The sequence below is a fragment of the Aptenodytes forsteri genome, unplaced genomic scaffold, assembly GCF_000699145.1.
Source record: "Aptenodytes forsteri isolate BGI_AS27 unplaced genomic scaffold, ASM69914v1 Scaffold183, whole genome shotgun sequence".
Taxonomy (NCBI): Eukaryota; Metazoa; Chordata; class Aves; order Sphenisciformes; family Spheniscidae; genus Aptenodytes; species Aptenodytes forsteri.
This window is the reverse complement of record NW_008795918.1, coordinates 695,447-710,817: the sequence shown is the minus strand read 5'-3', so window position 1 is coordinate 710,817 and position 15,371 is coordinate 695,447. Positions and strand designations below refer to the sequence as shown.

Below are 15,371 nucleotides of genomic sequence, written 5' to 3'. Positions count from 1 at the left end.
AGGTAAAAAGGTATTTGACTATACAGAAGATGCTGGCACAAGCTACGCCTATTTCTCATATAACTGCAACCATGTTATCTGATCATTTTAAACTGTGTCAGCCTTTCAAAAAAGATTGTAAGGTTTAACTTCCAGATATAACAGCAGCAGTAAAACAGTGCTGTTAAAGGAGAGCTGAGTTGCATACATGCAGAAAGCTATACAAATGTGACCAGCCTGGACAGGTGACTTCTCCAAAGTTTTGACCTCAGATCTTTACCACTTATTAGCAGGGACACATTCTCTTACATATTTAGAAAAATTAACAATTGGAAGAGAGTATCCAAATTTTTTTGGTCTTCTTGCATAAATCAAAACTCACAATCCTGGTATCATCTCAGTGAGAGAAAACTTACAGATATTAATTCTACTAGTTCTATGAAAGGTTAACTAAAGAATATCCAGTGAAATTAGAAAAGAAATTCTTCTGCCTGACTTGTCCATAAAAATACCCTGTAAAAATCAATTCATCCAACTAATACAAACTTCAGAGAATAGTTTAATAGTCTGCTCACCTAGCAGACCATTTTTCTACATGAACACAAGTGTATACATTTCAATACATTACATTTGAAGAATACTGAGTCATGTTTAAAAGCAATACTACCCCCAACGAGGATGTTCATGTAGTTTGAACGTTATTTGCAGCAAGGCTGAAAGGCTGCACAGTGAAGCTGCACTACAATGTTCAAGAACTATGTCAGCTTGCTAATTGCAACTTAAGCAGCGCTCATCTAAGAGGTGTTTGAAATGTGCAGGTCAGATCCTCTGTCTGTTTGAAGACTGACCTTAGAGACCTCAGGGAAGAGAGACCTACATTTCCTCGGTATCATCTCTTCTGGAGAATCACGCGAGTGCTTGTTTCCATTGCTCGCAGATTATCTGAGCATTGCAAAGTTGATACAACTGACAATTTTACTACTTGCCATAAGACTCTGAATAGCAGGACTGCGACTGACAGACCTGTCAAAATAATTCTACTTTTCTGTGGCAAAGCTATGCCAAGGTAGAAGACACACTGCAGCTTTCCATCAACACATCCAATCTCAAGTGCAACACTGTCTTAGAAAAAACAGTGCTTCAAACAAGAACCAACTATAAAAGGAACAGAAGCATTTTCAAAAGAATGTCTTAAACTCCTTTTTAGTTGCAACTTCAAAATTTACTATTGTCAGAATTCTTTTTTATTTGTGCGTCATCGAAATGCCTCCACTTTTTAACAGCATTTTGGAATGCACAGGCTATAGTAATTGTTCAAAATTTACTTTATTAAGTAAACAAGGGATCTGCAAAGAAAGTGAAAGTCCCAATACATCCATGTAATTAAAACCAGGATTCAAGAATAATTATGCTACTGAAACTATTAAAACAATTTAAAACAACATATTCAAAAGCAACTGATACAGACTGTTGGCTTAGGCTTATTATTCCTTACAGAAAACTGTCCTTTTTTTTTTTTTAATTTAAAGCAATTTTTAAAACAGTCCTTGGTCATAAAAAACCCCCACCACTGCTTGAAGCTTGAATTTCACTAGTGAAGAAAGACTTGCTCCTTCAGACTACTAGGATCCAGACTCTGAAATCTCCTGATATTTAAGCATTTAGAAGAACAAGTGATTTTAAGTGTTAAGTAGAACAGCCTATGAACACATTTCTGTGTAAACACACAAATTATTAATCCCTATGCTTTGAAAGAATTAAAGCAATCTAAGTGTTCTCGAGCTGCATAATTAAAATAGGTGGTTATTTTTCCAGTTTTTCTCCCACCTTTTTTTAAATTGGAAAAAACTTAGCTTACCATCTGTTTGAGACTTGCTCAGGAAAATTGTGCTTGCTCTGGGATGATCAGATGGATTAGATTCCAAGGCTAAATCTGAAACAGAAAGGACAAAAAAAGGAAAGACCTTTAACAGAAGATGGTGATTACTACAACAACTTCCACCCAGCCTTAAAATGCTCAAGCACAGTGATGGAGACAAGATCAGAAACACATAGAATGGGCTGTCTCTCTAAAGCAAAACCTTACTTTTGCCAAGATAAATAAAAATCTGACATTTTCCCATGTAAAAAAATGCCTGTGGACTTATTCCTACTGCCATGAAGGTCTGAAGTAGCTTATAGTTTCCCTCAAAATAAAATCTGGAAAGGGGGATCTCAGAAAACAACATACATTTTCAGAAGTCAGTATGTGCGCCTGTATGTTAAGGTAGCTGGATGTGGAGCCTGTGCTCAGTAGAGGGCAGAAAGCTAGAACTTTATTAAGAGCATAATTTAAAATAAATAAATAAATAAATAAATAAATAAAGGACACTGCTGATCTTTCACTCTATGCTTTAAGTACCCAATACAGCAGGAAATAATCTCTGTGGTCTTATAAAAGAACCTAGTAACTTCTACAGTGCTGATAAATATCAAAACATGGATCTGACACTATTCTGTTCTTTTGGAATTTCAAGTAAAATCCTGTACAGCTAACACATAATTATTGAAGAACAAAATGATTGCTTTAATCCTTTGCCACAATGAACCAGTGATGACATTACGTGAGGATATATTACTCCCTTAGATTAAGGTGGGAGTGATCACTAAAAAGTTTGTTGATGAAACTGTAAACATCATCATGAAATTTTGACCTGCATTAGCTTTGACAGAAGAAACAGCTCTTCTGAGGAAGTCATGCTACAGGCACACTGACTTATGTGAACATATGAACAGAATAATCTAGTACTGTGATCCTGGAAAGAGCAAATTCGCATCCATTTACATTTGTCATTCTGATCTTCCTGTGCGCTACTTATGCCATGCTAATCATAAAAGCATGCAAGCTTGCAAACTTGCACATTAGTGTTTCAAGGTGGTATGCCAATGCAGTTGCCACACCCTTAAAAAACAAAGTCATCTAAGAATCACCATCAACTTTGAATGGAAAAAAAAAAAAAAAATCTTAAGAGCTTTTTACGCACTCAACCAACAGAACTCTGGTTAAATAGTATCCAAAGTATGCACAAACTGTCTTGGTGCTGGCAATCTTAACTGTGTGAATGTTTTGTGCTACTGCACCTAACCCATAGCACTGCCACAACCCTCATGCGTCAGCAAGTGAACGTAATTGCAAAAGTACAGGTGTCCCCAAGACTTCTCATTCCAGATTCCCACAGTACACAACATTGGTATCCAGACCTGGATGTTTTCCAGGTACTTGGCTTACAACACCACTGATCTTAGTCCAACAGTATTGCTCTGACGCTGGTCCAGGATGCAGACCACTGTAATTTTGAATCTCTACTGTATAAGTAAGGTAGCCAACATCTATTTAGGAACACGAATATTGTTCAGTCAAGAATTTCCCCCCCTTCTCAAAAAAGGCTAGAGTCAGCTATGAAAGCAGACCATCTCGAGAAGTTTTTAAAAGCTAGCTTATAAAAAACAGTGTTTCTATTTCCACCTTACTGTGCTCATTCGTGGCACACAGTGAACAGGTACCTGAATTTAATCATGTACTTAAAAGGTAAGAAGTCCTGGTTTAGAAGTCCTAGAACACCGTTTGCCTTACAGCTCATACCTGAAGTACCACTAATACACATTTGATTCTCTGAAAAAAAAAAAAATCAGCATACAGTAGTATGCCATACTGGAACATTTTAACTACCATTTGTAACATCTCAACAAAATAGTATAACTGTTGTTTAAAACTTGTCCACAGTGTTGACAAGTTTCTAGCACTGATTTAGCAAAATCACTTTTAAGAGACAGTATAGAGACCAACTTTAGTTTCTAATGCTAGCATCTACTTAAAAAAAACAAACAACAAACTTGGACACAGACCAAGGAATTCACTAATAACAGCAAAAATTAAACAACTTTTTAGATTTGATAAAGGAGCTATTAAGAAACAGAAGTATTTTGCTTGTCTACCAAATAACTTAAGTATCATCAACAGGCAGAACAGGACTGCAATATGCAGATTTAAAATACAGATTATTATTAGCAAGTTATGATGCAAACATAGAGCAAACAACTCAGAATTTATTTATTTACAGTTCAGCAGCAACTTTTAGAATAACTGGATAAGTCAGGTTAGAAAGGACCTCAGGAGGTCTCTAGTTCAACCTCTTTCTGAAAACAGGTCAGCTATGAGGTAGAATTAGGCTGCTCAAGGCTTTATCCAGTTGAGTCTTGAAAACCTCCAACAAGGGTAAACAGTGCCCAGATCACCTTTCCCACTGAGGGGAACTAATGCCTAGTGGCACTCACTATGGAATGGTGGGGAAGAGCATGTGGGACCATATGAGACTTGCGTGATATTTAGGGGAAGGCAGCAAGGAAGACTGGAGAGAAACAAGCACAGGAAAACAGAGGGAAAAGGGCTACTGAATTCAGTAATTCCTAACACAGAACTTTGTGTTTCTCCTTGTTGAATTTCATAGGGTTCCTGTTGGCCCAATCCTCCAGCCTATCTAGGTCCCTCTGAATGAGCAGCCTCCAGCATATTGACTGTTGCCCAACTGGGTGTCATCTGCAATTTGGGTGCACTCCATCGCTGCCTCCAGGTCACTGATAAATGTTAAATAGGACAGGTGCTTTTTTCCCAGGGAAGAGACAGTATGGAGTAACACCCATCCTCGCTCACCCTATAAAGAAGTACACTGTTAACATCTTGACTTTCCTGAGGTTTTGATTTACTTTGAAACTGTGTAACTTGTTAAAGCTCATCTCTTACATTGTTTTTGCCTCTTCTTGTGCTCTGCCAGTCCCTATATCCATGCTTCTTAGATGTTAGAAATCAGGTCTAGGGCTAAAAGCACTACGAGAATTAAACACATGCAAATATAACCAACTGTCATCCTGGACGAGAAGGGTCTAAGACCTGCAGCACTGCAGGATGCACCAAGGGACACAATATTGACATGGCCACACAAGTCAGACTTGCCCCCCTGAACCCAAGCAGACCCACACGTTTGAGGAAAGGAACAGCAGTGAAAGGAAAATAGACTTTACTGGCTCCAGTTCCACAGGGCCTCTGCCAGACACAAGATGATTTCTGCTGGACAAAGTCAGGTGTATCAGCACCCATAGCACATTAAATCCACAGCACAGATTATACAACCAGATAGAGTTACGGTACTAATGAACTCCCAAGACACATTGTGCACCCCCAGTACAAAACCCCACAAGAAGTGATTGAGACCAACTGTAGCTAGGCTTCTTATCCCAGAATAATGTGGCATTAGCAGAAACAGCACATTTGCTTTTGTCTTGCAAGAGACTGCAAAGAAAGATGCATTTAGTAGACCGCCTCCCTGTAGCTTTCCCCTTCTAAGCAGCCAGAGAATTTTAACCCTCCTCTCTGTGCTGTTCTCCCTGGACAATGCTTTTTTCCAAGCAACGGAAAAATTAGTCATATGATTTGCTCTTCCTAAACTGCCAGTGTTGCTCATGAAATACCAAAAAGCAACAGCAATACAGTTGATGAAGGAAGCATAAGGCAAGAGGCAGATAAGGATGTGATAAGAGGCAAAAATGTAATGGGAAACACAGCAAAAGAAAAGCCAGAGGAAGAGATTAATCTGTCTGCAACCAATTTGACTCACAACCAAGTGTAACTCCTAATACTTCATCCTGGTAGCACTTAGGAGTCCAAATCCAAGATATCTAGCCCTCAAAATAAGGGTAAGTCTTGATTAGGAGCTACATCAGAAGATGTATGATGAAAGCTCAAGCTTCACAGACAACTAACAGAAAAAGAAAGAAGCATGGTATGCCACAGGATGAACAGAAATAACAGGAATTAAAACACGCAGAAACAGGAATGACAGAAATGAGAGAAGCAACAGGATGATATAAAAAGTAAGAAAACAACTCCAAATCTTTACTGAAAGATTTCTTTACAGAAATTTCTTTACTGAAAGAGTGGTTAAACATTGGAACAGGCTGCCCAGGGAAGTGGTTGAGTCCCCATCCCTGGAGGTATTTAAAAGACGTGTAGATGAGGCGCTTAGGGACACGGTTTAGTGGGCATGGTGGGGTTGGGTTGACGGTTGGACTTGATGATCTTAGAGGTCTTTTCCAACCTTAATGATTCTATGATTTTTGTTTTAGAGGCTATCCACTCAGTAGAAGTCAAAACACGTTTTCTATCAGACCCTCACACTTCATGATAATGAGGTGAGAAGGGAAAACTCCCACCAGAAATTAAGTCTGTGGGAACAGCACAATAATGTTGCCACGCTATTAACAGCCCTCCACCTCCAAGAACTGCGTATTAAAAATAGCCTTTCCTCTTATTTCTCTGCATATCTCGGTGCCATTTACTCACATGGTGCTACCAAGCTTGTCAGATCAACCCTGTCTCCAACTGGAGCACAGAGAAGCCTGAACTTGCTTCCCTCTCCCACCACTCTCATTTTAAAGAATCCCTTGCAGCTTGCTTGCCCTTCAGACAATCTCAGCTACTTCTGCTGCTGCTGTACACTCCATGCGCTGATAAGAGTGCGCAGTCCCCCACAGGGCAGATCATATTACTTTTAAAAGCAAACCTCTGTCCCTTGCTCAAGATCTTACGTCCTTTCCTCAACACAAAATCCGCATGAAGACTTGACTTTACTCATCGATGTCATATAAGAATGTGTGTGGGTTTTGGGAATTTATAATGCTAGCTACTTACCTACTGTTTTACACACCTCCATGGGTGATTTCTAACTATTAAGAACACATTTTACACACTGCATCGTGCTACATATATTATCTCATGAATAAAGCTGACAGTCAAAGATGTCACTGTTACTAAGTAGCAGCCCTTTGACGATTTCACTACTTTAGAACACTGAAATATTGCATTTCCTTTAATAGTTTTAGCCCCATCCACTGCTTTACTAGACAGCAGTAACATTTTGATACAGCACGTATTTAAAGCATTAAATCATAAAATCATCTCTTTGCTGTAAATTGAGTTTCTTCCCTTGCTCAGTGGGTTTCTAGCTTTGATTAATAGTTGAGCTTCCCTTATATTTCATCACCTTACAGTGTGAAAGATGAGAGTTACTTAATATTTTCAATAAAGATTTAAAAATTAAAACAAATTAGACTAACAAATTTGCCATATATTTCAGAAAGTCTGTTATTCCTAACAATAACTTCATATAAAGTGATTTGTCCTTTAAATTATGTTATTCTATTCCCAAAAAAGTTCCTGAAAGTTACAATTCTGGTTTCTAAATCCAACTTGCTTTGTTTACTCCTCACCAGCCACACCGAACGCACCACAGAACCCAGCATAGGGTTGTATATGTTGTACAACATGTAGGTTGTTTTCCATTTGCCTTCTCCTGTCATGTCCTCAGTTACGTACAGGTTAGTCTATCCTTTAAATGCTCCATGGGTGGCTTCTTCCCCAGATTTGGACAGAATGAAAGCATGCTGATCTCCCGACTAGTCATCTTCAACAAAATATATCTCTCATCCATAACAGGATAGACTCAAAAGATACAAAACTTGCTCTGTTTTCATAACTAATACAAGCAAATGTGAGTACATAAAGGACTGGATCTGTTGCATAAAAAAGTGCTTTCAAACACAACCAGTTCTCAGAAGGGAACTCTATTTTGAGGGAGAATCTTGGTGAAAACAATCTTAACCAACACTTGCATATGCATAGGTCGCTTAAAAACACTCCTAACTCCCCAGAGGAAATCAACTCTTTATTTAAAAAGGAAAACAACTAAAACCAACCCACACAAGTTGGCCTCTGTTCACAGAAAAAGAATCGTTGAGGCTGGAAGAGACCTCTTGAGATCACCTAAGTCCAACCCCCTGCTCAAGCAGGGTCCGCTAGAGCAGACAGTCCAGGACTGTGTCAGTCAGGTTTTGCTTATCTCCAGACAGAGACTTCACAACCTCTCTGGGCAACCTGTGCAGTGTCTGACCACCCTCATTGTTAAATGATTATTTCTAAAGATCGTAACTTTACACAATACACACGGAAGGATGTTGTAAAGCTATTTAAAATCTGTCAGTTGTTCTTTACGGCACTACTACGAGAACAGCGATATCATTACCAATACCCAGCACATATCTAAGTGCACTGTGATGTTTTAGGAGGCCGCAAAAATTACTTCAATGTACAACAAGCTCTGTTAATTAAGAATTAATTATTTGCTCTTTTACACCACACTCCTGAGTTGGGCTGGTTCAACCAGAAACTGACACAGTAAGCACTTCAAATTTGCTACTAAAAGCAGACGAATTTAGAAAGCAAAAGTGTAGACCATTTATTAAATACTGTGGGCTAGCCAGGGTTTAAGGTATCTATTAATTTCTGTGGTTTAAAAAAAAAAAAATCAATACAGTATTAGTGTTCTTGCATTTCTTAAACCGCAGGAGGATCTGCACCGCTATCGTTGTCCTCCACAGCAAATCCCAACATGATCCCATTGCACTCAGTTCACAGCCCTTGCTGGGGAAACATGATCAAGAGATCTGTTCCACTGTACACAATACCTAGCCTTTCTGGGACTGAAAGAAGTCGAGTAGGCTTCCATGTGTTTCATGACGGGTTATAATCACTTCTACACATTTTAGCTAGGCAGAACAGCAGGATGTCAGAGTGCCCCAAATTCCACAGTGAAGGCAGGACCAGTTAAAAGGGAGGAAAACTAGATGTCCCTAGGATTTTATGATGGAACTAGAAGGAAAACAGTAGTTCACAAGCTAGATCTTAAAAGTAACTAATGTTTTGTTAGAGATGTGTTTCTGTACTGCATCTAATGTAAGATCATTTAAAAAGACAAGGAGAAAGAATTGGTTCCATGCTGTCCACTTTCTAGTCCCCGCACAGACCTTCACACATAACACAATTCACTACCATGAGAAGCTAAAGCAGAACTCCACAGCTCTAATTTTTTAATTGATAAGCCAAAATAAAAATTTCTAACTGTACACATTAAGGATCAACCAAGTTTTACACTCCTAGATCCATGCTGATAACTGCAAGTGTAAGGGATGCTTTCCCCATAACAACTCTTCACATGCTCTCTGCCTTACTTCTCACAAGACATGGTTCAGAAAGAAAAAACAGGTGAGTACCAGAAATTCCAGTCTCATCTAGTGTCTGCAGATAACCAAAATAAGATGCACTGTACTGTGTGCTACGTGTCATATGCCACCTGATGGACTGGCATATGTTAAGTTTTTTCTCCTCTTCCAATTGCTCACATTAATGCAAACTGCAAATGAAGTTTGAGCTTTTATGAAAATTAACAGTTTCATCAAGTTTTGTGCCATTTTAGGCACAAGCTCAAACACAGTCGCTCTTTACAGTGGCTTTGTGGATTCTCAGCTTACCTGCAGTTTGTTCTATAAAAGAAAAACAACTATCTACGCAACAAAACATGTCCAACAGTTCTACAGAAAAGCTTTTTTTTGTCTTTGAAAGAAACTGACATTCAACAGTTTATTATCTGAGTGACTGACATGTTTGATGACAAGCCAGTGTTACTCTTCACACTGGAAAAAACCCAACAGCTATGTTTGATTACTGCAGTGACTCAAGACCCTTTCAGAACTCCAAACAGAAGCAAAGCTGTGCTATACACACAGCTCAAACATTGCAGAACGCTACCTGGTTGACAGTGGGATTTTTGTGTAAGCTGTTGAGGTAACCCTGATATTTGCATCACCTGCAAGTATGATCTTCAGTTTTATTCATCTGGCTTTAGTACACATTTAAATAAACAGCACTGAGCTTTTTAAGCCAGTTGTGCCTCCATTTGTCCCTTCAAGTGGAAACATTCAGTTTTCTTCTGAAAACATTATTTTTATGGTCAGTGAAATAAAAGTGCACATTCAAACTGTAGCTGTAATGAAGAAAAAACAAACAGATTTAGAAATCTCAAGATTAGCTTGTTGGCAAGGATCTACAGATCCAAGGTCTGGGTTCTTAATGTTTGGTAGCATTTTCATCCTGCCTCCCAGAGTCACTTCTTCCTTCTTCCTATATGTGGAAGAAACACTGTTAGAAACCTTAAATTAATGTGTAGTGTGAATTTGGGAGGAGTAGGTTTTTGTGTTTTGTTGGCTTGTGCAAGAGTTTGCTCCCCTGTTAGTCAGCTTTTCAGTATGACCTCACCACACTGATTGCACTTAAGAGAACAGACACTTCAGGCCACAAAACTTCTGTTGCTCTACAACATCTACCCTGACAGGTAGGAGGGAAAAGAGCAAGTCTCCTAAAGAAAGCCAGACGAGGAAAGGATACTAGAGAGAAATTACATGGAAACCACAGTGTAAAAAAAAAAAAAGTCAAGATGAAAATGAATTCAGTTTCCTTAACTCCATTAAGTTTCATCAAACTCCTCAGGTTAGCCATATATTTCCTTTCAATGTTTCCCATTTTATGAAAATCTCTCAGTTATAATAGCTGTTATACTGGAAGCCTGAAGAAACACACTCACCAAAACAAACAAATCAGTTTCCCTCCATATGAGTTTCATGTATATATGTTCCATATCAACTATTCTTAAAAACCTAAGGCTTACAAAAACTTGCTCACTGCAGAAATCTCCAACATTTAGTGAAGAGAGAAAAGGACAGAGGATTCCTTAGCTGTCAGCAGTACCCAAGCATAAGAACAGAAATACAGATACTATACTATGGCAATGATTTCTTCTATTTCAAATTCCCAAATTTGTAGATCAATTTCATCATTGTTTCTGAACAACTTATCGATTCACACATTTCCACTACAGGCACTTTACAGATCATTTTGTAAAGGCCCTGACATTAGGCATCTTAAGCCAACAACGTGGAAGGTGTTTCAGGCTTGTAGAGAGTCAATTCTTTCACATTTGTCAAGATCACATACTATTTGTAACTGCTACAAATACCTTTGTAATTAATTCCTAGTCAGTTATAGGAAAGAGATATTGAGAGTTCTGGGGAAAGAAGAGCGAGCGTAAGTTAGGTGAAAAACTCAGAGAATACAAGGAAAGAAAGAGAGGGAACACCAGAACAGGGACCAGAGCATCAGTTGGTTTTCACCCCCAACTTCATATTTGTCTAACTAGACAACAGTATTTTTCAGCCTGTGCAGCTACAGACCTTCAAATACAGAGGCACAAAAACCAACACGAGATGGTTAAGCCTTTCCTGTGCTGAAAACTGCTGGCATCAAAAAGCTGACTCCTTGCATCAAAGTGTTCGTCTTTTTTTTTTTTTTTTTATTTAACTTACTAACACTTTAACCAGGATTTTAAAAAAGCAGGAAAAAAACCCTCCACCCACATGCTTGAAGTAAGCTGACATTATATAAGGGAGGACTAAATGAACAGTATTTAGACCTTCTGCAAGGAGGTTTATAGACAAGCTGTTGGTGAAATCAGATCACAGACAATCAGTATATTCAAGTATCTGTTCATCTTCAACACTGTTTAATAACTGTGACAACCTGTTGGTGAAATCAGATCACAGACAATCAGTATATTCAAGTATCTGTTCATCTTCAATTTTAATAACTGTTTAATAACTGCGGCACGCAGGCAACTTGAAGCTTGCCCCTTTCAGCATGGCACAGCCCCTAGAGAGCCAGGGGGCTGTTGAAAAAAGAAAAGTAAGTTCACAGGTGCTTGAAGAGTTGTTCTAGGCACTAGTCTGTCTGAGCCTGTTCAGGTAAATCTCACTTACTCCATTCTCTATTAACTCTCCTCTTCAAAGTCCCCTTCCACTTGTTTTCCCATCTAACCTCTGTGTGATGACCGCATCCCACTCAGCACCTCTCCTGATCCCATTTGCTGTTCCCTCTCATCCCTGATTGTCTTTTCCCTTGTCATTTTCCACCCCCCACCTCCCCAGTTCTTCAGGTGACGGTACCAGGTCATTTTGTCCCACCAGTTCAGTAGGTCAACAATCTTCCCCTTGGTTCATGTGAATCAGGCAAACCTCTGCTCAAAACCGCTGAGCTCGGTAAACAGCAGTGGTGGAGGGAGATAACGTTTTCAAGTACAAATGAGAAAAGTCTGCCAAGCGAGGCCTTGTTCTAGTTTTATCCAAGGATCAAAGAATTTATGAAAAACTGGATCTATGTTTAAACATAGGAATCTGGCAAGAAAGTGTCAGCCATAAGAAGTTCTGCCCTAAATAACCGGAAAAAAAATCACAGGAAAAAAGAAGCCCAAAATAAAGATTAACAGACACTCATTTGGGGGGAAAAAAAAACCCACAACAAACAAAAGAAACACAAAAAACCGTAATCAGCACAGCCCAAATGGCACAGTTAAGATCAAAGAGCTGCCTTTTTGGTCAATTCAGACTGCTTCGGACTGTTGCTTGCACGCCGAAAGAAGGAACACTTAATGCTCAGCTAAACAGTCAGCTAGCAGCTTTAGGTTCATTTTAGCTTTCAATATTTAACATTAACAGTAGGCATGAACCTATTTGGAAGAAACTATCGTTTTCAAAGTTATGTTTATTCCCGTTTATTTAATACAACTTGGCTTAGCATATCAAACCACAAATGCAGGCTTATTTCTCATTCTGAAAAAGCATGCACTGAAGAGGTTATGGGTCAGGATCTTGAGCATGATAAAATACAAAGTCAGCCTTTAAATTCTCTCTTAGCAGTGGATCTGACAATCCCTTCCCATTTGAATTAACTTTTGTTGAAACATTACACTTGCAGTTTCACAGTGTTTTACCTCCATCCCACTTACCACTCCTTTTTTGTCTTACATAAATACCACTTCATAACCTCCCCACTTTAAGGAAGTGAGATTTTTCTTGTTTAATTCTGATCTGATACAGACCATCTAAGCAGTGCCTGTTAAGTAGTGTGCTGGAGAAGCTACAGAATAATCCTCATTTAAGAGCATAGACCTGTGAGGACCACATTCCATTTGCTACAAAAAAGCAAGACAAAACAATACAAAACAAAAAGTCCAAAGCTCAGCTGGTAACTTCTGCATTCCTGATACAACCAAAACATTTAGTTTTAGCAAAACAAGTGCAAAAGTATTAAGACAGACTTGAGAACAACAAACAACTTAAAGATAGAAATTTAAGGAATGAAGCATCTCCATCACATTTGGATGCTGGCTTTCTGATATATTTAGCTGTGTTCTTAGAAACTCCTAGAACTGAGCAGCATGGAACAAAAATAGCCAAGATGATCTTCACTTTTTTTCCCTGTAGCTTTCTCTCTTTCCCCCCCGCCGCCAAAGCATTCGAGAAGAGGCCAGTTAGTAGGCTCCCAGCCTTCTGTTATTGATAAAATTGGCATCTTAGCTAACCTACTATATTATACATTAAAAGATTATAGAAGTAGTATTTATCCCTCAAATTAAACTGCTGGACTACTTACCACTATAGCAACAAACTAATGCTCTGTAGTAGTCAACAGCACAGAAACACGTAGGCTGCTTGCATGGTTTGGGTATGCTGACAGCTTTTATATCCTAGAGTTAAGAGGGATAAGTGTAGCTATCTGGTATATGCAAGTGCTGTGTTTACAGATTTATTGTTTTCATAGAAGGTCTTAAATTAAACAGATAGCAGTATCACTTAAAATTTCATTATAACGTCTGTTTCATAACACTCGATTTCAGACTTCACAAATCATGCTTTATGTTTTGAAGTTAACTGCTTCAATCCTACCCTGATAGCGCTTTATAACATTCAAAAATGAACACAAGAAGTTTGCTTCTAATATTGACCATCCAGAATTGTATTTTCATAAAGATATCAAACTTTGATACTTTTTGCAGCCCTGAACAGTTGTATCAATCAGAAAACTGTAGACAAATAGCATCTGTCATTTGTAGCAGATCTGCTTCTGAGGCCATGCAATAGTGAACCACATACCACTGTAAAAATGATCTTAAAAATAATCTAAAACATATACTACTTATGCAGTTCTAATTTTAGGATTACCACCTGCCTCAAGACTAAAGTTTCCATAGCCACAAAGTAAAATTTGTGATAGACAGCTACTGTCTTATTCTTGGACTATACACTTTTATTCATGTCTGCAAATTCAAAAAATTAAGTACTTCCCTACTTCAAGGCCAGTTCTGACATCTGGATGAATTCACAATTAAGCCCAGTTACTCAGCACTGCTGACAAGATCACATACTAAAGATTCAAACAAATACAACCCTTATTCCTGAGCAGATTTATTTAGCTTAGGCATTTTTGCTTGGCTTGTTTGACTCTTTAGCGTTTAGCTCCTCCTCCCTTAACGAGTATGGGAGAGTCGAGAGACTTCTGTAATATCTTCTCGCAAAAATAAAGTTTTATTTCTCCTAGACGGCAAATATAATTTCTCCTACTGCTGTACTGCACAGCTGTCTCACAGGAGATCCAAGGGGCTGACTGTTCCATCTCGTTTCTGTAACAGCTGCACCATATGGTGCTGTGCAGAACCATGCAAGTTTAATAATTCCATTTCTGAAGGCTTCCTCACACTCTTCTGCAGCCAGTTTCTCTCTGATAGCCAAAATTTTATTCTTAAGTGCAAGACGAGTATGTAGGGCCAGTGATAATTGTTATTGTATGCATCGTACGTTAAAGATGTCAGACAGGCTATCTTTTTTCAGCTGAATATATTTCATATAGGTGTGGTTATAATTATGAAAAGGAATAGCAAGACGCTTGTTAATTAAACTAAGTTTTGAATATCACAAGCTATTACACTGTGCTGTATGCTTATGGTATCATGTGAACATACAGACAGACAGGAGCACCCCTAACCTGTTACATGTTGTCTCGGTAACTCACTGCAGCACAAACCTGCAAGCTCTTCCCAGGCACGTCTGAAAAGGAGGTGCATTACAGAGCAAGTCTGTGTGACACCAGTGCTCCAGGTGTAACTGGAGGGAATCTGAACATCAAACGCCTACTTTCCTATGAGCCCAAGGAAAGCAAACTGGGAACACTGAGCTACATGACAAGGAACCTCAGTGTAATGAGTCCACAGCTATAACCAAGCACCCTGCATAGCTACATTATAAATTACCCACGTCCAGCCACAATGATGTCATATGCGCACAATCTTTGTGATTCTTAATTCCCTTATTCCCCACACACCCTCTTCCTTCCTCCTGTTCAACAGAGACTGGAAATGCAGCAGCTTTTGCGAACTGCCTGAACATTGCGACTGAGTCACGACTCCACAGTTAAGGAGAACCGAGCAGCCAGACTTCCACCTCAAACGGCAGCACCCGGGGGCTCCGCCACGACTCTTTCGGGTTCCCCGACGCCTCTCTCCAGCGGGCCGGGAGCGGCCAGCGGGGCTGGCTGCCAGGGACCCCGGCACGGCGCCCTGCGGGCAGGGGACGAACCGGCC

The 15,371-nt window shown here is 39.2% G+C and overlaps 1 protein-coding gene across 1 annotated transcript in view; it reads right to left on the bottom strand.

Annotated features, from left to right (window-relative positions):
* Positions 1 to 15,371, bottom strand: part of CCNYL1 (cyclin Y like 1) — a 39,397-nt gene that overhangs the window by 18,598 nt on the left and 5,428 nt on the right. The window contains exon 4 of the mRNA XM_009284703.1: positions 1,838 to 1,943. Coding sequence (XP_009282978.1) covers positions 1,838 to 1,943 — 106 coding nt within the window. The remainder of the gene's footprint in view (positions 1 to 1,837; positions 1,944 to 15,371) is intronic.